Here is a 22,305-nt window from a genome sequence, read left to right as displayed (position 1 = left end):
AGTTATTGTTACTACAATGAAACTTATTCTTTCATTCATTCATAAATAAATAAATAAATGGTGAAAGGGAAACTGAATTTAAATAAAACTAAAGTAAACTGGCATAATATACAATAAACAGAAAAATAAACATGCAATTTTATATTTTTTGCAATTAATTTTCAAACTTATCGAATGAAAATATACCAATAACACCGAATTAGAAAATAATTGTATTATTTAGGGAGTTGGAGTTTAATTTGCTTGACATGTTGTCCACTTACACTTAGTAGACCATGAGGTGTTATCGTCCAATTTACATAATAAATTATATTCAGACAAAATCCTAAAGGGATTTGGATGAGGAGTGTCTTAAAGCAGTTTGACTCCCTTTGTCCAAGACATTATTTGAAGGTCCTCTTGTCTATGCTGATATGTGCCTCTTTGTAGTAAACTCAAAAATAGGTCAGTTTAAATGTAATTTTTTTTTAAATAAATTACATTTATTTAACATATTTATTTAAAATAATTTTAACTTTAATTTTGGTGTTTTTAAAGCATTTTCATTTCGTTTATGTTATCAATTATTTAAAATAATTTTAACATTTACTGAGGCCCCCTGGACGTTTGCTGAGGGCCCCGGGCTCCTGGTTGAGAACCTCTGCCTCAAAGCTCGAGCCTGTCCAAATACATCACCAGACCACTTGTCTACACTTACAGGATGTATTTTCGGAGTTTGGCCAAAGTGTTCAAGTTGGCTTAAGAAGTGTTGTAAGATTTTTGTTTACTCAATGGGACACACCTGATTGTGGGGCTTCATTTTCAAACGTTTTACAAAATACATATAATCTCTGCAGTCTCTGCACCACTAAAATGTGCAACAATTTAAGTTTTTGAATCCGAATTATATGCAATATATAATTCATTTAATTTACAATTGAAAGTTTTCCTAGACATGAAATCGGAAGACGTAGCTAAATTCGTGAATGACGGGATAGCCTAAAAGACCGCTCTGATAGTGTGGATTTAGTGTGCGTTGAGTGTACTGAACTTTGCCATTTTTCAGACCAGGGACAATGCAAAAAAAGTGTGGGTATTGAAATTGTACCCGATGATTTGGACAGGCCCATCACGCTTATGGTAAAGCCCAGACTGTAAAAAAGAAAAAAAAAGCCAAGAAGGCTGGTGTGTTTGTGTATGCTTCACCGCCCTCTACTGGTTAAATATTATACTTCAATAGAGATCCAGGATAATGCATTTGCGTTTGTTCTTGGTATTCACAAAGACATACACTGAATGATTTAGTTGTAAAATGGTAAAAAAAACCTTTTTTTTTTTTTTGGTGTGTTTAAGGTGTCATTAGCTGGATCTCTGATGATGTAAGCTAAAATAAGAGATATAAGCTCTGCTTAAACAAACAACATGTAAAAAAGTGTCGGGTGTAAAGCGGCTTTTAGTCTTAATTCCTAATTGATCAAACATTTGTTTTTAATTAATCGGAAATCTAAATAAATTGAGTGTTTATTGCTACTTTTATGTCTAATTTTTTTGTTACAGGTTCTTTTTACTTGTTACCCTAACCTCAGCAAAACTCATTGAAAAGCAACATTTTCTAGAGTACACTGACCCATTTAAAAAAAATTATAATAAAAACCGGAGAAAGAGTTTTAGGTAATATTTTCGCACCCCTATATTCGCAGTAAGTGGCAGGTGGCGATACCCCCCCTCAAACGTCCACAGAGAGAGCAGAAGAAGAGCTCGACACGGAAGCGCTTCGAGCGGAAGTGGGTTTTTTCTCGGCCCTCGTGTCGCTCTTCCTTTCCGCCTGCTCGAGTGCGCCATACACACACACGCTGCGAAGGTAACGACGAAAAACAGATTTTAAACCCTTTATACCCTTTCCATCCACATCAAAATATACTCATCTGGTTGTTAACAGACTCATATTCATGTTTTGACTCGTATATGTCATGTAGCTCGTCAAAACGATGATTTTGTACGTCTTCTGTAAGCGGTGCGTGCGCCCGGAGCGTCTCCCTTAGAATAGACCAAGAGTGAACCCGCACATGTGAATTATGACATTTTGTTTTTCTATTTCACAAAGTGTCAAATTTGGATGAATCATGTTAACTGTATTATTGGGGTACGCCGTACTGATTAAGAGTACATTTAGGATGTAATTAGGTTGGGATCATAATATTCGAAGACTGAAGACTTGCGATCGTTATAATTTATCCTCGTTTTAACTTCCAACATACATTGGTTTAAAATGGAATAAAACATTATGTACTGTATTAATTAAAATGTGCTGCTTTTTTGTGTGGGACACCCTTATATTTTAAAATAGAATTGCGTTATTATATGAAATGTAACTTTTTGTTGAGTTTAGATTGCTTTTTCTCCCTCAATTAATATAGGATTATTTTGCTACCTCTATGATTTGAATGGGTTGGTCTGTGTGTTGTGGACACCCTTATGCACATATAAATGTGACTTTTCTCATTTCATTGTAAAGATGGCTGAAGATTGGGAGGCTGCGCCAGCTGTCGCTGAGACACCAGAGATCAAACTCTTTGGCAAATGGAGCACAGATGATGTGCAGATCAATGACATCTCACTGCAGGTGTGTTTGACGCTCACACAGCTGGACATTAACATGACATGGACATGGTTTTGTAAGGATGGCATATTTGTTTTTTATTTGTCATTAACCCTATGAAATCACATATATATTAGACAGAAAAGCCTTTTTTTGTTTAGCATTGTACACAAGGGTTTTATGGCACACAGTATTATAAGTGAGATTACGGAGCTTACACTCAAGGAGGAATAAAATAATCAGTGGACCAAACTGGCCACAAATATACAGTTTGGTGCAGATGTTATTTGTATGGCCTAAAAGAAAGATGAAATTCTGATAGCTTACAATTGTAAATCAATGAGTTTTTTTTATGACAGACTATTTAATGTATATAAACATCAGTCATTCTATATCTGTCAATATGTCTTGGTAAGATATTAAAATGCTTTATGATCAAAGCAATGTAGTTTTAATTGTGGACAAAGCGTAATGTAATACGAGTGAGAGATGTACAAATGTTCCTCAAAAGCCTGTTGTTTCATAATTTTTAACATGATTTTTTTTTTTTAAGTTATATATGAATATAAAGTAAATCTAGCTGGCTTCAGTCCTGTATATGTTGAAATCTTAATAACAATATAAAAGTTATTCTTAGTTTGCTATATAAAAAATCTTTAAATATTTCACAGCAAAAATATCACAACCTGAAAGTGGACATTTTTACAATTGCACTGATAGAAGGCATGAAGATTTTTTGCCATTGTTTTGATCATGTTTATTTGGAGGCTGTACATTAAGCACATCAACGCATGTCTCTCTTTCAATAGGATTACATTGCCGTGAAGGAGAAATATGCCAAATACCTCCCCCATTCCAGCGGCAGATACGCAGCCAAGCGTTTCCGTAAGGCTCAGTGTCCCATTGTGGAGCGCGTCACTAACTCCATGATGATGCACGGACGCAACAACGGCAAGAAACTGCTGACCGTCCGCATCGTGAAACACGCCTTTGAGATCATCCACCTGCTCACTGGCGAGGTCAGACACATTTTCCAGATTTATTCATGCTTTGTTGTCTTGTTTTGTCATAGCAAAGTATAAGGCCTGTTTAAACATATTGCAGAATGAAAATTTGGTAATGACTTTTGTAAACCATTTCTGAGATCTTAATAGTCTGTATTAATAGTAGACCATTTCTATTTGGTTTCCAGAATCCTCTGCAGATTCTGGTTAACGCCATCATCAACAGTGGCCCTCGTGAAGACTCCACTCGTATCGGACGTGCCGGAACCGTGAGGAGACAGGCTGTTGACGTGTCCCCCCTGCGCAGGGTCAACCAGGTCTGTGTCGTTTGAGTGAGAACTAAACGTCTCTAAATAGCTATCTTGCTATTTAAAGTCTCTTTAGGGGCCGTTCACATGACATGGACAACTTTTTATGCGTTTTGTCTGTTCATTAGTGTTTTGGTGGCTAGAAAACGCAAACCATCAAAGTGCAAGTTTTTGAAAATGATACATGGATCCGTTTTTGTGGATCTGTGTAAACGGGGATCATTTTGACAACGTTGTCTTCTGTACTCGAGACTTTTAAAAAAACGCAAAATAAACTTTTCCGTGTTTAAAACATAGTGTGAACGTACCTTAGTTAGGTCATAGTTTGATTAACATTATATATATATATATATATATATATATATATATATATATATATATATATATATATGCTTTTGGTAACTCAAGACACTTTATTAGGCCTTTGCGATTTGGTCGTTCTCAGAAATGGTCGGTGAAGATATGATCTATATGTGAAAGTGGTCACTTATTGTCTGTTGGTGTTATGATTTTAGGCCATCTGGCTGCTCTGCACTGGTGCAAGAGAAGCTGCTTTCAGGAACATCAAGACTATTGCAGAGTGTCTTGCTGATGAGCTCATCAACGCCGCCAAGGTGAGAGAGACAATCTGATCAGAGATTATCTACACCTCCAGATTATGTACAGTAAATGAATGTATGAATCTTCTCGTTGTTGAATTTTGTCTGCTTGTATTGCAGGGTTCCTCCAACTCTTATGCCATCAAGAAGAAAGATGAGCTGGAGAGAGTGGCCAAATCTAACCGCTAATCTCCATTTTGTAGAAATTTGGATTTCAATAAAAGTATGAAATGTATTCATGTCTGGTTGTTGTTTTTTTCCTCTTAATGCAATGCTGATAAATCTCGGATGAACTCTTGAGGGGTTAACCCGTGTGAATCTCCTCTTAGTTGAACTTTGGTAAATGTGTGATTACCTCACATAACCAGATTTTCCCCAAAGTGATGTGGAGTCAATGCTCCTTGTTCTATTTTAGCAGTTGCATTGTCTAAAATGACAACCGATTGGCTGTAACATTTCATATCTTGTTTTACTTACACTGCGCTGCCTTGAGAGATCACTGAATTAAGTAGTTAAATCTTTATATAAAACTGATTTTAACCATCTTTTTGAATCCTACAGTCACAAGACCCTCAGTCATTTGACATTCATTCCTTTACCCTGCATGCCTTTCATTAACAAATCTATTCTGTAATTAAATGTGTGCTGCTGCTCTACCCTTGCCAGCAAAGGCATCAGATCGTAACCTTAAGATCTGATAGTCCTCTTGCTGAAATTAAGCCAAAACAAAGTTTTGAAAATATGTAGTATTGGTGTGTGTTTGTAACTTGTGTCTGCCTGCATGTTTGGGATTGGCTGGGAATGAACGGGCAAATAAAGCCGCTAAGGAAGAACTTCAGTTGACAATGTAATATATCTGACGTTAAACCCATATTGAATCGGTACATTTACAATAAATGGCAAACAGAATGGATTGAATGCATACATCAACTATATGAGGTGAACCCAACACTAAATCAAGGAGTTAATTATTGTTGTTATTTTGAAAATAGATGTTTGCATGTTAATATAAATGGCATTCAGAGACCTCTGCCAGTGATATTCTGACATCAGAGCTGCACGACAAACTGCTGAAGCCCGAATTGAATTATGTTCTAGGGTGGAGTCGCATTTTGATGTTAAAAGGGCAGGGTTAGAGGAAAAGATGATGATCTACAAACTGGACCATTCTGACCTGTAAAAGGATTACGCCGTAGACTTAAGAAAATCTAAATATGTCTCAACCTTTTAGACACATCCTCTTCTTTTGTCTTCTCCCATCTGTGGGTAAGTTAAAAAAAAGTAATAGATAAAGCGATGCCATTGTTTTTCACATTTGTTGTAATAGTTTTTCACTTCCATAAGCTTTATTACTTAAAATAGCTCTTATATACTGTTCTTATATAGCTCTCAAACAGTTTATGTATATGTCAACCCTTTTATATTACAGTATTTTTTAGGAATAGGAAGTGATTGTGCTTTAACAATAATGCACTTTAATGCTTTTAATGCTACAATAAGAAAATTGAAAAGCTTCTCATTGAATTCCATTGTATCTTTGCATATCATTTTCTACAAATTTACTAATATAATTCTTTTCATCTGTCCTCTTACAGTTCCTCTGTTCTGTTATACATGTGTATTTCCTTCCATCTCACCCCTGGACTGTCTCAAGTTCCCCACCAGGTGTGCGCCGGGTCAGCTCTGCCTTTCTAGCAAAGCTGTGGGACAGCGAGGTATGTACTTGTGTCATTCAGTCTGTGACAGATGATTGGAATTATGTGCTTGATTTACTTGCAAGCAATGAGACCTTCAAATTCCAGTGATCATGCTGTGTTGAGTATTTTGGATGTTACTAGAATTTAACAAACAAATTTGCATAAGCGTGACATTTTCAAAAAGCTGCCATACAAATTGTGCATGTAGCCTATTTCTGTGCTTGTCATTATGTGTGTGTTTCTTTGAACAGGGGATTTTCAGGTCACCCTGTATGAAAAGAGCTGTGCTCTTCCTGCCCTGTGTGGATTAACAGGAGAGAAGTTTGCCTTTGGTTTAAACTTTACCTTCACCAGCGACTGCTGTGATACTCTGCTCTGCAACGGCATCTCAGCCAGTTCTGCTGGCATATGGTCCAGCACCCTGCTCTCACTTCTTCTGGCATTACTTTATTCACAGTAAACTCAACTAATGGACTCTATTTAAAAAAAACAAAAAAAAAAACAGACAAAATGTTGGCTAACACCACCACCAACAACAATAACACACTTTTGGGGATATCTTGAATAATTATAAGTTTGGTTAAAAAAATAAAGTAATTCCTTGAACCCTTGGGTTGCACTTTATTTTAAGGTGCCTGCACGCATTTAAGTAATACTTAACATGTACTTACTATAGGATTAGGATTGGGGTTTGGTTTAGGGTTAGTTGCATGTAATTATGCATAATTTATAGTTATTACCAGTATTAACACTTTACAATAAGGTTAATTTGTTAACATTAGTTTATGTATTAAAGCAACACTATGTAAATTTTTTTTACCTTAAAATAATGTTTCCAAAATCGTTTCAGTGGTTCATCAAGTCGTAACAGGGTGAAAGGCACTTATGCCTCCGCTTTGCGGTCCTTGATCTGCTATAACCACACTATGTAAGACTGCCAGATCGGGTCGTGTTTCTGTAGTTATAATGAGACATAAGAAAACTACAAATTTGACTTGGCAAGCGTTACAATAATCATTATTTTGTTTTTCTTCGTTTCTGATGTCGCAATACATCATACTTTCATAAAATCATGCATCATACTCTACCTTTGTCATTCCAAAGCCGGTGCTAGATAAACAGCGAGCGTGCGTGCAACAGTAGGCTGCGGGCGGCGAAATTATTTACGATAGCGGGAATGGACAATTCCGCTTCCAACCTGTAGGGCGACCGAAGAGGAAAAGTTCCATAGTGTTGCTTTAAATATAATTTTAATAATGTTTTAGTAAATGTTGAACTTAACATTAACAAAGATTAATAAATGCTGTAGAAGTGCAGTTCATTATTAGTTCATGTTAACTAGTGTAGTTAAAGGGGTGGTTGATTGTGATTTCACTTTTCTTACTTTAGTTAGTGTGTAATGTTGCTGTTTGAGCATAAACCACATCTGCAAAGTTACAACGCTCAAAGTTCAAAGCAAATGAAGATATTTGCTTTTTAAGAAATTGTTTTTAAGGACTACAACAAACGGCTGGTAGGGACTACACACATTCCTCCCGGGTTAGTGACATCACCAACCCTAAAATTTACATAAACCCCCGGGAACGCAATTTTATTATCATGACAGAATATGCTAATCTATGACTTAAGATAGTTAACTCCACATCAGCTGCATAAATTCTTCAACTAACCATTCAGAAATGTCCTGAGGCTTTCTACATGTTGTCACTTCTTCTTGAGTCTCCATCATTGTCTGACTCCGGTTTGAACAGAAAAGGCTAAAAGTTGTGAAATGTTCAGTGCATGTGTGTGTGAGGTAAAAGGACACAAGCTGTTGAAGCTCCGCCCTCTGTGCAGGGAGCAGCAGCTCATTTGCATTTAAAGGGACAGACACAAAAACGGTGCGTTTTTGCCAACCCTCAAAATGTGACAATTTTAATATGCTATTTAAACATATCTGTGGGGTATTTTGAGCTAAAACTTCACATACACACTCTGGGGGCATCAAATACTTATTTTACATCTTGTGAAAAGGGCATTATATCACCCCTTTAACTAATAATAACTAATAAAACCTTATTGTAAAGTGTCATGTGCAACAAGGACACTATAAAATAAAGTGTTACCAATTGTATCTATTTTTATAACAATCCTAACAAGAAGCCTTTACTGTTTCAATCAGCATTGCTGCATTTCACACATGGACAAATTCAATTGAATAAATAACCTTATTTGTGCCTATAGTCTTGCTTGATTTTTTTCCCCCTTTCTTCTATACTGTATAAATTTTACAGTAGAAAGGTGTTTTTAAAATTAAATTAAAAGCAACTGGTCAGTTGTGTCACCATTGAGCCATGGTGACATTATAGCCTAATTTAAAATAAATAAAATTCGAGAGAGAGAAAATGAAAAAAAGCATTGAAACCCTTTTTGGTATTTTTTTTTTAATAATGATAATAAAAAAACATAAATATTATACTTTGTGCGCAACGTAAAGGACTTTAAAGCTTTGGCATTGCTGGAAGAAGAGATAGCCAGTACCCAAATAACATTTCAGGTCTTTGCAAAAAAAAATTCTAAAATGAGATTTAACCACTGATCGATATAGATCAGTGGGTTTAACAGACAAGAAATGCTTATGTATAAAAAAAATCTTGCCTAGAAAAATAAATAGATTTATAAGCAAACACTTGTCTTTTAGATTCTTTTCAGGATCATAAAATCCAAATAAGACACAAGAAACACCAAAAAAAAAAAATAGTTTAAGAAAAAAAAAAAAAAAGCCGAGGCGCGCGCTCGTGTTTTGTTGTCAGAAGACTGAAAAACAGCGGCGACATTTTGTCGAATATCACAGAAAAAAACTAAAACAAATATTAAAACAGCGGATATACTATCTCTTAAACGCGTTCGTTATCTCTTTAGTTACTCGAACACAACTTCAGGAACTCACCTCAGAGAATTTCCTCTGTTTATTCACATCGTATTTTCCCCAGGGTTGATTATTTTAAGACACAAGACACCATCAAGAATGGCGTGATTAGTGTAAATGTCTAAACAGTGTTTTTACACAGTGAAATAGGTATGTCTGAAAGCGATATTTTAAAAGATCCAGAAAGTAGAGCTGTGAGTAACGTTATAAATGAAGATGAGGAGTATGACGGAAACTCTGAGGTAAATACTATCTATTATTTAATAATACCTCAGTAATAATGTTCTTACTTGCGTTAGTAACACGGAGATGTGGTCGTTTTGTTTAACTTTAGATTTTTCTGAGTATATTTGTTCAACGAGGGAAAATTGGACTGAGTTACTATGACAGTAGCGACTATACGCTGCATTACATGCTGGACACGATGGACAATGGCGACCTCCACCTGCTGGATAGAGGTACTGCATCTCTCTCTCTCTCTCTCTCTCTCTCTCTCTCTCTCTCTCTCTCTCTCTCTCTCTCTCTCTCTCTCTCTCTCTCTCTCTCTCTGCTGTATTTGCATGGGTGCACACACAGCACTCTTTAGTTTCTTGCTCTCTTTCGTGTCTCTCCCGCTGGCTGTTTGTTATTAGATTTTCTTGCTTGCCTCAGTTGGTTGTATATGTCAGAATACACTGATTGGAGATGCAAGGGTTTGAAAAAAATGCATGTATTTGCTCGCTTGCCATTGTGTTGGTTTGTTTTTGCCATCAGTCATTTTCTGTTTCAGTCATTCAAGAGCTGAGTCCAAACGTCATAATAACAAGTGCCAAACAAGAGCCCAGCTTGACCCAGTTTGTCGAAAAGCTTGGTAAACTCTTCAATTTTCTCCCAAAAATTATTTTAGATTATCAGCAAAGACCATCTCTCGCTTAATGGTCTTTCTATGTAAAAAAAAAAAAAAAAAAGTGTCATACTATCAAACGTTTGCTTTAATTTCAGAATTAAACCCTGATTATAAGCCTGAAATAGTCATGTTTCCAGATGCAAACTTTGGTAAGTGTTCACCTATAGCTTTATTTTGCTCTCTATCACAATTCCATGGAAATTTGTATTCTGTGTCACACACACACACACACACACACACACACACACACACACACACACACACACACACACACACACACACACACACACACACACACACACACACACACACACACACACACACACACACACACACACACACAAGTTTAGAAGGATGTTCTTGCTGCTCTTTTCCTGGATGGGGATTCTGGAGAACTCAAAAAAATTACACAAAAAAGATTTGATATGCGTGACGTTTAGATCTGGTCAGTCTTTCCCCAAAATCTGTCAGATATTGTGTATATATATATATACCAATAAAAAAATGAATCATAGCAAATAGAGGTATTGTCAAATACTGCATATGTGTGCATGAAATTTTGCAGCGTTTCACCAGCTTAGTGAAAAATGGCTCAGAGTAATTGATCCTCTCCCATCCTCTGCAGGTCTGGAGGTCAGCAAACAGCAACTTCTCTCAGCACACCTCTGGTTTCTCCCTCCCACCATCACAGAGAGCGAGAAAATCCCGTATCTCTCCTCCTGCATCCCATTAGACTCAGTGCTGATGGTGAGACCTCAGAGATGATTTATGCTGGATAAATGGACAGGCATATCATGCTAATCTTCTTTGTCGTAGGTGAGGTCAATAGGAGGACTGTTGAAGTGTCTGGAGAGGAGAGGTGTCGGCTTAGACCTGAAGGACTGCATAGGCGTCCCCATATTTCAGTTTCTGACGTACACGCTGTAAGACATTGATATATATCAGCCAATGATTTAATATGTAGTTGTTCTAATTTTTCCAGTGAGTACAATACAATACAATGCCGTATTTATTTATAATGCACATTTAAAAACAACCAAATTTGACCTGTACAAAAAGGAAAAAATAATAACTACAGGAAATACAAAACATTCAATAAAGTAAACAACAAATACTATATGATACTATAAATGCTATATATACATATATACAGTACAGGCACATTACTATTTTTAATGTTTTTGAAAGAAGTTTCTTCTGCTCATCAAGCCTGCATTTATTTGATCCAAAATACAAAAAAAAAAAAGTAATATTGTGATATATTATTACAATTTAAAATAATTGGTTTTCAGTTTATTATACTTTAAATTATCATCTATTTCTGTGATGTAAAGCGGAATTTTCTGGATCATTACTCCAGTCTATCACATGATCCTTTAGAAATCATTCTAATATGATGATTCATTATCAAAGTTGGAAACAGTTCTGCTGCTTAATATTTTTTTCATAACCTGTGATACTTTTTTAGGATACTTTGATTAATAAAACGTAAAAAAAAAAAAAAAAGAAGCAATTTTTTTTAAAATAGAAATCTTTTGTAACAACAATATACACTACTGGTCAGTAATTTGGGGTCAGTAATTTTTTTTCTTTCATTTTTTGAAATAAATCAATACTTTTATTCAGCAAGGATGTGTTAAATTGATTAAAAAAAAGGGATAGTAAAGAAGATTTATATTATTAGAAAATATATATATTTTTTGAATAAATGCAGTTCTTTTTAACCTTTTATTCATCAAATATATTAGGCAGCAGAACTGTTTCCAACACTCATAATAAATCAGAATATTAGAGTGATTTCTAAAGGATCATGTGATAGACTGGATGTCACATGTGAGTCACTGAAGACTGGAGTAATGATCCTGAAAATTCAGCTTTGCATCACAGAAAAAAATGATAATTTAAAGTTGATAAATTGAAAACCAATTATTTTAAATTGTAATAATATATCACAATATAAAAAAAAAATTCTGTATTTTTGATCAAATAAATGCAGGCTTGATGAGCAGAAGAAACTTCTTTCAAAAACATTAAAAATAGTAATGTGTCCAAACTTTTGGCCTGTAAACTGATCATGTAATCTGCAGTTCCTTCCGAAACCCTAGTTAGGGAAACCCTCAAGTAATGTAATGCACTTCATGTTGTTGATAACAAAAAGTGGAATAATTTTTCTTTCTCTTTGTATTTTCTATCAATATGGTACAATATCATTCTACTCAAATCAATGTTATAAACACGTTCGGTCAAAAAGTGACCAACTACAATTAATGACCGGATTAAAAATCAGTTTTGTACACTTTGTCCATTCATTATCTTGCAGGAAAGATGTTGTGTACATCGACAGAGACACATACAGGTTGGTCGTATTAACGGGTCCTTTTATTTGTTCAATTCGTTCTACTTTTTAGAGATGTAAAAACCTGTTTGCACTCCTTCCTCAGTGCACTACAGATCTTTAAATCCGAGCTGCATCCTTCCGTCTTTAAACTCCAGTCAGGAGAGAAAGAGGGATTGAGTCTTTATGGTAAAACATATAATTTTTGTCCACCATCTACAGTTAATTAAATCCTGTTGTGTTTTAGTGCAGGTTTTTTTTTAAAACTGGGGTGCACACAGGGGAGCGGTAGCAGGTCTGTGGACAAGTGTAATGAAAATCAGTGTAAAAAATCTAAAAACAAAATAAATTAATTGATTTAAATAAATAATACAAAATAGATTTTAAAAGTACTGTACTATAGTAGAGTAGAAAATGCAATCATATAATGTTAAATATTTTCCAAATAATATTTTACACATATTTATAATATTCATTTTTCACAGTTTAAATTGGGTCTTTATACATAAATATAGCTGCCTTTTAAATTTTAGGATGGGGGTCCCTTAGACAAGGATGATCATATTTAGGGATCCATGACCTTTAAAAGATTGAAATTCCCTGGGTGGTAGAAACTCCCCTATGAATTCTTAATAACTTAAGTTATTATTAGGCGTCTTAAGTTAAACTAGGCTTCGCTGTTTTCCACATCTACAAAATTATCTGACGTCTCGCCCCTCTATGAACACTATCACTTGGGGAATAATATCTTTCGTGTAACCTGCTAACCTGCTGCACAGCAGTAACCAGATAGACTCCAGACTATATCTTTGAAATGCTTCAATCATGACCGGGAGGATCTCAGACCAATCTCAGAGAGATCACACCAGCAGAAAGATTAAAACAGTTTATATAGAATAGGTGCATGGGCTAAGGTAACATCATTTAATTACATAATCTTTCTATAATATAGTTGGTACTTCATATATGCAATTCCACAAAGCCCTGCTCTGTTCCTAGGGCTAGGCAAAAGAAAATCTGTATTTCTTATGTCATGAGGTTAAATTTACATTCAGATAACTGTCTAATACTGATTTCCTCTTATTATGACACACTTACTTTGGCCCGAGTGTTGGGACATTTTGCTCTCAAAAGCATATAAATGTTAATCCTGTAAGAAAAAGAACATTGGTTATAATTAATTAAAAATGTCCGACTCAGAAAAGTCGAAAATGGTTATTACCAAACAAGACAAATGTGTGGCTGTACACAATGATGCCTCGCCACTCCCCAATTTTTTTACACTTTCAGTAGTGATCAGAATGTGCCATGAGTGCCACACACACACGGTTTGTTTGCGCAAACATAATAACAGACTCTCAAGTCTCGTGTGCCTGATGTACGACTCCTATATGTCACTGTATCGCCTTCACCTCGATTTACAATCGTCATCCATTAAAACTAGCAAGACACTGGCTTTCTTTATCCAACTGAGAGATGTAGTTTGCGTATTATGATGTTCATGCAGCGGTTGGGTGTTTTGAGCCGTCGTTCAGCACAATGAGAACCGGCTTGGGCTGCTCTGAAACTATCACATAATATGTAGGAGAGAGATCGTGCTCTGAAGTCAAGTTTATGATTTAAAATTATCTGATCGAAAACAGAGGATCGGAAACATAACATCTCTTGTCCAAAAACGTTCTTCTTTTTGCCAGCTGTATAGTGTATTAATTTAAATAATTAATCAATAATGATTTTTTTTTTTTTTTTTTTACTTTTGTGCGCCTCTCCTGACATGCTCTGCCGCCCCCCTCGGGAGGTGCACCCCACACTTTGAAAACCCCTGCTTTAGTTTATGGAAAGTAATCATTTGCAGTTCTGTCGTCAGTACTATAGAAGTCAATGCAAACGATTCTGTAGAATATTCATGCTAATCATGCAATAAAAGTGAATTGGAATAAATTATGACAGAATTAAAATTTTAGGGTGAGCTATTCCTTTAAGAACAGTTTTAGTTCTTTATATTTGTGGGAAAACTATGTGTGCTTTCTGAAGGTATTCTGAATCGCTGTCGGACCAAGTTTGGATCTCAGCTTTTACGGTAATGTCCCCTAGTTTTATAACAGAGACTTTATCGCATTTTAAAAGGTGTTTAAGTGGATGAAAGATAGACTTCCTTTCCCCCCCTCTGTTTGTTTCAGGCAGTGGTTCCACAGACCAACTCGAGATCTGAACATCCTGACAAGACGCCAGGAAGTGATCCGTTTCTTCACATCCCCTCGTAACTTTGTTGATCTTGGCACTTTACAGAGTTGCCTGCGGAATATTAAGAACGTCTTGGTACAGTTTTCAACATTTTGTCTAACGCTCAATATTAAGCAGAGCCAAACAGCAAAATGTCCCCCAAATGAACTGACTCTTAACTTGTCTTTCATATAGACATTGCTGCATAAAATGTCTCTCTCTAATCCGAAGGGCGCAGTCTGGCAAAGTCTATATAAGGTTTGGGCACAACACTCAGCTTAGGTTAATTTATTCCTCCTAAAGAGGCTTGGCTATCCTGGTTTGATTCCCCCCCCCCATGTTTCTCTTATATAAGACGGTGTACAGTGCATTGTGCATTAGGGACACCATTCGCTCCATGCCCCAATCCATCCAACTTTTCAGTGAAATCAGTGAAAACTTCACCGATGATCTTTTCTACATCGCCACATACGTCAGTAAAGTGGTGAGACTGAATAATGAAACATGGAGAAGTGCATGTTTTTTAACCAATGTTTATGTTAAATTATTACTGATTTCATGCAATTGCTTTGACTTTGTCATTCTCCATTGCAGGTGGACTTTGAAGGAAGTTTAGCCGAGAACCGATTCACTGTTAGGCCGGATGTCGACCCTGTTATCGACGAGAGTGAGTGGTTTCCATGGATTTCTTCAGTTTTGGTTTTGATTGTATTGTAACTAAAGTTGCACAATTTATCGGTGGCTGATATATATTTTTCACAGATAACTGGGAATATTAAATTATTGTTTAATTACGCACTTTATTTTTCAATGTGAACGTAAGCTATTTCCTGTTGACGTGCAAGACTACTGATTCGATTCTGATTTGTTTACACTGTTGTTGTTTTTTTGCAATGTAGATTTAAGATATAATCAGTCTTATTTGTCAGCACATCTGCATGATGTTTTTAATTGATTCCTGATAAATCTTTGATTATTTCTAATTATCAGTGAATAACCCTAGGTCTGTGAGTAAGGGCAAGCTCACACTGCAGGACTGTAAGACTACTTGATTTGCTGTGGTGCTCACACTACACAGTTTCTTGTCATCTACTGTGGTCTTGTCATAGCAGCACGCTACTACTACAAAACACAATGCTGATGAGGTGCACAAACTGCAAGACATTTGGTCAAGAGACAATCCCAACCAACAGCGGAAAAAATGCTTTCGCACATAAATTCACGCTATAAATGATTACAAGATTTTTCCATTTATACCCTTTGCACTTTGATTGGCTTGATTAGTTACACCTTGCCATGGCATTGCACACACTTCAAGATCATGTGGCGATAGTGTCTGTGACTGCTAGAGACAGTCTCAGATCACATCGCTGACCTGCTCATACTTGACGAGCATCAGCGACTGCAATGAGCACCAATTTGGCCGCAAAAGTCATGTAGTATGAGCTTGCCTTTGAGATTGAAAAAAAGTGACTATTCCTTTAAAATGATCTGTATTTTGGAAAAGGCCACAAGCACTTGGTGATTATCAGTTATTGTTTCAGTGGTTTGAATCATGAAATTTGTAAAGTTTGCTTCATTTTTATTATATACATTTTATATTTTTGTTTTATCCTCTTCTTTACAGAGAAACGAAGGATGATGGGTCTGCCAAATTTCCTGACAGACGTGGCTCGTGCAGAGCTGGAAAACCTGGACCCTCGTTTCTCCACCTGCAGTATAATCTACATCCCTCTGGTCAGGACGTGATTAACGCTTCTCTTCGTTCATTAAAATGTGATGTGTAACCTAATTGTTGACACTGAGCTGTTAACATAAAGGTTGCAGGTTAAAATCCATGTTAGAGCGAGCCAATAAATGAAGAGTCAGTAAGGTTGGCATTGTGCCCCCGAGCAGGCCACTTGACCCCAACTTGCTCTAGGATGACTGTTCCTGTAATTAGCGTACTGAAGTGTAGCTAAATGACAAGCAGCTGTAACAACTGTGTAGTAACGGCTATGACATCTCATCTGGGTTAGCAAAAGCAGCAAGCACCGCTGTTTTATTAAATAGTGAAATAGCTTGTAATTAATAACAGAATTTCATATTTTTTTACATATCTGTGCCACCAGACAGAATGACTAAAATATTGATTGTTTCCAAACATATTTCCCAAAAGCTAATCCTCTTGTTCCAGCATTCATGCAAACAGGAAGTCCTTTCCCAAAGTCATGCCATACAAACACACTGCAATGTTGAAAGTACCACACTTTCTGGGGAAAATCAGCCTATTAAAGGTTTACTTATAGAGGTCTCTGCATATTAAACATTGACAGGAGAAAGTATTTTAACATAAAAAAAATAAAAACACTTCTCACCTTAGGAGATCTTATCATTGAAATAACAAAATGAGTAGGTTTTAGAGATGCTAACTGATCACTGAGCAGCATAAGGTATGTATTTCAAGGCAAATTTAGTTAGAGCAAGTATAATAAAATGCCTGTATAAATGTTGATGGATAGTGATTACATTTTTTAACTGATATACATGATGACATCCTGGTTTTTCATTCTGTGTTGGATGACAGATTGGATTTTTACTGTCAGTGCCAAAATTACCCAGCATGATGGATAAACAGAGTTTTGAGATAGAGGGTCTTGATTTCATCGTGAGTATGCCAGTGCTTTTTATTACAGTGTTTATAAGGCAAACACACTTACATTCCCTTAAATATGCTGGTTAGGGTTTGTTTTAAATTGGAAGACAGTGAGTATTTTACTTTTGCAGTTAATTTGGCCTGAACTGCTTAATGCACAGATTCCATTCAGACTTTATTTCACAGATGTGTCTATTTTTGGTTCCTATAAACTCACTGCTGTTTAAGATTAAAGATTGCAAATCTTACCAGCATGAATGTGTATGGGTCAGACGTGCTTCCTTTCCAATTTAATGTGCACATGTGAAGTAAATACATCAGGCCTCTTTGTCTTTGACCCATTAAAGTTTGAAGGTAAGAGCTGATTTTTGTGTTTTATTTTTGAATGATTTCAGTTTCTGTCAAAAGACCAACTGCATTACCGCAGCACTCGAACCAAAGAGCTGGACAGCATGCTGGGAGACCTGCATTGTGACATCCTAGGTCTTTCTTTCTTTCCTTCTTTCTTTCCCTATGTCTTTAAAAACAGTACGTAACCGTGTCATTTTTTGTAGACATGGAGATGGCGGTGATGAGGAAGCTTCAGGCCTCAGTGCTTCAGCGTAGCGGCTGTCTACATAAGGTCATGTCCCTGTGTGCAGAGCTGGACTGTCTCATTGCTCTGGCTCAGGCCTCTCGGGATCACGGCTACTGCTGTCCAACCATGACTCCATGCCAAAGACTGGCCCTGATTGAGTCACGGTAAAAATCACCTCTTCTAATGAGATGAATGTTACATTTTGGTTTTTTTGGAGTTCTCTATTCTTCTGTATATATCTCCCACTCTTTCTCTTTCAGACATCCTTTGCTGGAGCTGTGTACTCCAGTATTTGTGTCAAACAACTACATCAGCTCTGAAACTGAAGGCAAAGTGAAAGTCATTACAGGACCAAACTCATCTGGCAAGAGCATCTATCTAAAACAGGCAAACGCAGCAATAAACTTTACAGGCCATACATTCACATAACACTGTTAATTGAACTTATTTTGATAAATGAAATTTCACAACAATACTTAAAACAAAGACTGTAAGACAGTTTACTTATATTATTATGAATGGGAGAAAGTGCAATATGGTGGAATAAGTCCCACCCTTTAAATAAAAGAGCCAATCAGCAGTCATTACTGGATCTGCCAGTTCCTATAGCAACAGTCAAGTGTTCTGAGATGTGCGCTTCAGACTGTACATGCGCATTGGCTGGACCAAGTTAAATACACATTTTTTAAATGATATTTAAGGATAGGAAACAACATCTATGGGTCAGTTCATTGCAGATTTTTATTGCTGATTTGAAATATTTTATTTATTTAAATGTGAGTTTGGCAATTTCTCTGTATTTTCCCCTTTTTAATGTGGACAGGAGTTGCATGCCCACAATAGATTTCTGCAGGAATGATGTATTTTTGTTGGCCAAAACCTGGAAACAAGATAACATTTGAGCATTTTCAGCAGTTTTTTAAATGAGTTTTTTTGGTTAAATGCTTTAAAAAAAGAGGAAGGCTGCAGGAAGGATGGATTTTTGTTTGACAAAGCTTAGTGCTTAGTGATGGTGACATTGAAGTCGAGCGCCTGTGGTGAAGTTTGTTCATAGCCTACGTTTAGCTTTTGACTTCTGCCGATTGATTTTATGCTTCAAAATACATAAAAGTTGTGTTCATTTGTGAAGATTATCACGATGAACAAATCTTTTGTTAGTCACAAAGATGATTTTCTGCAATAATCCAAAAGCCAATGGAAAAATTATTTTGGGTTTTTGTTGAAGGAACCAGGGTGATGCGAACTTCTGGGTTGGCCTACAAAAATACATCATCACTGTAGCGCACTATAGCTGCACAGGGTGCGGAGTGAACAGACTTTCCTTGAAAGGAGCTTTGCTTAAAAATGAGACTTAAGAAACTAAAAACAGCATTCCATGACCATGGGAATAATCCTGAATGTAGGCATTTCATCATTTTTTGTAAAATCCTGTATTCTGGTTGGTCTTGAAAGGTGGGTCTGATTGTGTTCATGGCGCTGATCGGCTCAGATGTTCCCGCTAAAGAGGCAGAGATCGGGCTTGTGGACGGAATCTTCACCCGCATGCACAGCCGTGAGTCTGTATCGGTGGGTCTGAGCACCTTCATGATTGACTTGAACCAGGTGAGACCATCTCACACTCACCCTGTACACACAAATTTCCTGTATACACTTAAAAAAAAAAAATTTGTAACATCCATCTCAGATCATCCGGTTTTGTGAATCTTACCCAAAGGTCATGTTTCTCATTGATGCAGCATGAATTTGTACAGCGTTTTCGAGGCAGCCATTGAAAACCGCCTCTGAGCCATTGAAATATTTACATAGCAAATTGCAATTTCATCCTTCAGATGTTTTCTAATAATTATAATTCCTGTTCAATCTAGATGGCTCATTCTTTGAACCACGGCACTGGGAATTCTCTTGTCCTGGTGGATGAATTTGGCAAAGGAACCAACACGGTAATAGTGATAGAGCCAGGAGGAGCAAACAGGACTTACAGAAGAGCAAGGGGGCATTTTAACTTATATTGTGTGTGTGTGTGTTTATGATGCAGGTGGATGGATTGTCTCTCCTGACCGCATGTCTCAATTTCTGGTTGCGTGGGCCTCAGTGTCCTCACTTACTTATGTCTACATGCTTTCACAGCCTTATTCAGCTTGGCTTGATCTCTGATTCCCCACTGCTGGCTTTACAGGTGCCACAGAAATAGGCTTTTAACAATGCTATCATAGGAAAATCATTGTCATTGTTTTTTTAGTTTCTATTGATGTGATTTCAAGACCAGTAAACCAATTTATCCATTGTTGTTTTTTGTTTGACAGACTCTAGAGACAGCTATTGAGGGGGAAGAGCTGGTGTTTTTGTACCAAGTGAAAAATGGCATCTGCCAGTCGAGTTGTGCTGCTAATATCGCCACTCTGGCCGGCATTCCCACTGACCTGGTCAAGAGAGGAGTGGATGTATGTATATGTACTGAAATACTTCTTACAGTCATTTTAATGCATTCTATTCAAGTCAGATGTGGGACGTTCCTACTTGCTATGTCCTAATTTTGAAGGTGTTTCATTGCCCCCCGAACAAAAATATGTTTAAAACACTTTTTTTTTGTTTTTGTTTTTTGTTATGCGAACATTAGATAAAACATTAAGGGAACTTTCTATTTGATAATTTTGCAAACAAAATGGGAACACTACTTTTGAATGTTCTTTGAACATTCAATCACCATATTTATATGACGTCCTGCTTCTGTGTAATAAGAGTTGTGGATATTCACATACGTTTTTTTTTATTTATTTTTTTACTTTGAATAGCGTTCTATTGCATTTTTCCAAGGAGTAGTTTGGAAAATCCATCTTTCACAGTTGTTGAACACAGCGTTTTTGCTTTTTATTTAATCCCTTGTTGACATTATATGATTTAATCTCCTAAATATCCTCATCTGTACAGGTATCAGAGTTATATAGAACAGGAAGGACCATCAGAAAGTTGGACAGGCCACCTGTAGATGAACTGAGCAACAGGTAAAGGATGGTTCTGGACAGCGAAACAGTATTATTCTTAAATTCTCTCCTCCTACTACTTAAAATATATTTTAATATTTATATATGATTTATATATGATTCAGGTGTGCGGAGGTGGTGGAGAAATTCATCAGCGTTGATCTGGATGAGATGGATCTAGATTCTTATTTGAAAGACGAAGTGCTCCCAGCCGTTGAAGAGGTGCTGTGACAACGGCTCCCATTCCTGAAACACACAAGTTTAAAGCTGATGGTTTGAATTGTATCATATTTGTTCCCGTGTTCCAAATTGGAATTGTTTTAAAGTATCTTTAAAGTAACATTAAATCAGAACACTGTAGATTTAAACAGCAACAAATGGCTGTGGTATTTGTTTTGATCTTTTTTTAATTACGAGATGTAGTAGTTAGTTCACATGTGCTTCATTTCGAGTCGGACATGACTTCAGTAACAGCTCTGACAATTTAATTCATCAGATTGATTCAAACCAATCTTTTTGGTCTTTTGGCTTCTATATTTATTAAAAGAATTAGTTACTAAAAGTCATTTGTTCCTGATTTTAACATACTAGAAAGACGTGTTGTCTTAGCATTATTTTACAGTAAACTGGCTCTTTTTTATTTATTTCATCACCTTTTATTCACAGGAGTGCTGCCACTGAATGGTGGTGCAGAAAACACTGCAATTACTTACTCTCTAGGGGGCTGACTTGATTTCAGAGGACTGTTAATGAGTTTCCTCAAGTAATCACTTGTCACAGCATTAGAAAGAAACAGCAACTTGCTCAGAGTTGATCAAATCAATTAAGTTCTCGAGCCATCTGTCGCAAGCGAACCAGAATCTGCTCTGCTAGGCTTACCTCCTGTCTGAGAAACAGAGCAGATAGAGAACGCCCACCACAAAATTCACTTTTACATGGTGTTTGCATATAAATGTGTCTTTGCAGTGTGTGGACACAACCACCATACAATGAACCACCTTTTTTTTTAATCCTCAAAAAGCCTAAACACTAAAAATCAAGCCGTTTGGATTTTCTGAGCAATATGATTTCATATTTCTCATGCTCCGCCCACGACCACTGACGGACTGTCCCGTATTAGCATATTTCCGCCCTCACGTCTGCCAAGGCAGCACTTTACGTGTCTTCGGTCGACACCCCCACAGAAGAGAGGGGTGCGGTGAGCAGTTGCTCATTATCATTTAAAGAGACATGCACCGAAACGGGTCGCTGCGAACAGAGCTGTTTTTGAGGAGGTAAAAAGGGTGTTGTTTTACACAACCACTGAGGAATTTTAACCAAAGTATGTTACAAACTTTACATGAAGACCCTAAAGAATTATACCAACATGTGGAAAATGGGCATCCGATGACCCCTTTTAAATAGCATCCACATCATTTATTGCAGAACCAAAAGCACTCAGTTGGGTGAAGAGGAGCAGTTTTGTGAAAGGTACAAATTTAGGGATAGTCGTTAGATTAGCAATGTTATGTTAGTGTTATGTATATACTATTGTAGTATTTTTAATTAGCTTTTGTTTTATATTTTCTGTGTTC

At 36.6% G+C, this 22,305-nt stretch overlaps 3 protein-coding genes across 3 annotated transcripts; all 3 read left to right on the top strand.

Moving 5' to 3' along the window:
- The first annotated feature begins 1,792 nt into the window (after positions 1-1,792).
- Positions 1,793-4,724, top strand: rps5 (ribosomal protein S5). The gene is made up of 6 exons (XM_082180978.1): positions 1,793-1,840; positions 2,495-2,602; positions 3,388-3,597; positions 3,771-3,899; positions 4,406-4,504; positions 4,610-4,724. Exons 2-6 carry the CDS (start codon positions 2,495-2,497, stop codon positions 4,676-4,678), a joined length of 615 nt encoding a protein of 204 aa, XP_082037104.1. The 5' UTR covers positions 1,793-1,840; the 3' UTR covers positions 4,679-4,724.
- A 35-nt stretch (positions 4,725-4,759) lies between these two features.
- lypc (ly6 domain containing, pigment cell) lies at positions 4,760-7,173 on the top strand. Its single transcript, XM_082180977.1, has 3 exons — positions 4,760-5,755; positions 6,085-6,204; positions 6,438-7,173. Exons 1-3 carry the CDS (start codon positions 5,704-5,706, stop codon positions 6,644-6,646), a joined length of 381 nt encoding a protein of 126 aa, XP_082037103.1. The 5' UTR covers positions 4,760-5,703; the 3' UTR covers positions 6,647-7,173.
- A 1,809-nt stretch (positions 7,174-8,982) lies between these two features.
- On the top strand, positions 8,983-21,725 carry msh5 (mutS homolog 5). Its single transcript, XM_082178925.1, has 24 exons — positions 8,983-9,336; positions 9,429-9,552; positions 9,864-9,944; positions 10,076-10,129; positions 10,606-10,727; positions 10,797-10,903; positions 12,301-12,336; positions 12,422-12,504; positions 14,350-14,395; positions 14,496-14,634; positions 14,734-14,796; positions 14,894-15,022; positions 15,133-15,205; positions 16,166-16,275; positions 17,105-17,185; positions 17,569-17,656; positions 17,728-17,914; positions 18,011-18,137; positions 19,203-19,352; positions 19,616-19,690; positions 19,786-19,926; positions 20,054-20,191; positions 20,679-20,752; positions 20,857-21,725. The coding sequence occupies exons 1-24, from the start codon at positions 9,247-9,249 to the stop codon at positions 20,960-20,962; spliced, it is 2,424 nt and encodes an 807-aa protein (XP_082035051.1). The 5' UTR covers positions 8,983-9,246; the 3' UTR covers positions 20,963-21,725.
- The last annotated feature ends 580 nt before the right edge of the window (positions 21,726-22,305 follow it).

Source organism: Leuciscus leuciscus (genome assembly GCF_965113295.1).
Source record: "Leuciscus leuciscus genome assembly, chromosome: 9".
Classification (NCBI taxonomy): Eukaryota; Metazoa; Chordata; class Actinopteri; order Cypriniformes; family Leuciscidae; genus Leuciscus; species Leuciscus leuciscus.
This window is presented reverse-complemented; position numbering and strand designations above follow the sequence as displayed.

Bases quoted from the DNA above. Each gene is read 5' to 3' on its own strand.
- rps5 (XM_082180978.1), top strand. From the start codon at position 2,495: ATGGCTGAAGATTGGGAGGCTGCGCCAGCTGTCGCTGAGACACCAGAG. The intron at 2,603-3,387 runs GTGTGTTTGACG...CTCTTTCAATAG, and splicing joins TCAATGACATCTCACTGCAG to GATTACATTGCCGTGAAGGA. The intron at 3,598-3,770 runs GTCAGACACATT...TTTGGTTTCCAG, and splicing joins TCCACCTGCTCACTGGCGAG to AATCCTCTGCAGATTCTGGT.
- lypc (XM_082180977.1), top strand. From the start codon at position 5,704: ATGTCTCAACCTTTTAGACACATCCTCTTCTTTTGTCTTCTCCCATCT. The intron at 5,756-6,084 runs GTAAGTTAAAAA...GTCCTCTTACAG, and splicing joins TTGTCTTCTCCCATCTGTGG to TTCCTCTGTTCTGTTATACA. The intron at 6,205-6,437 runs GTATGTACTTGT...TTCTTTGAACAG, and splicing joins CAAAGCTGTGGGACAGCGAG to GGGATTTTCAGGTCACCCTG.
- msh5 (XM_082178925.1), top strand. From the start codon at position 9,247: ATGTCTGAAAGCGATATTTTAAAAGATCCAGAAAGTAGAGCTGTGAGT. The intron at 14,635-14,733 runs GTACAGTTTTCA...TCTTTCATATAG, and splicing joins GGAATATTAAGAACGTCTTG to ACATTGCTGCATAAAATGTC. The intron at 15,023-15,132 runs GTGAGACTGAAT...TCTCCATTGCAG, and splicing joins CCACATACGTCAGTAAAGTG to GTGGACTTTGAAGGAAGTTT.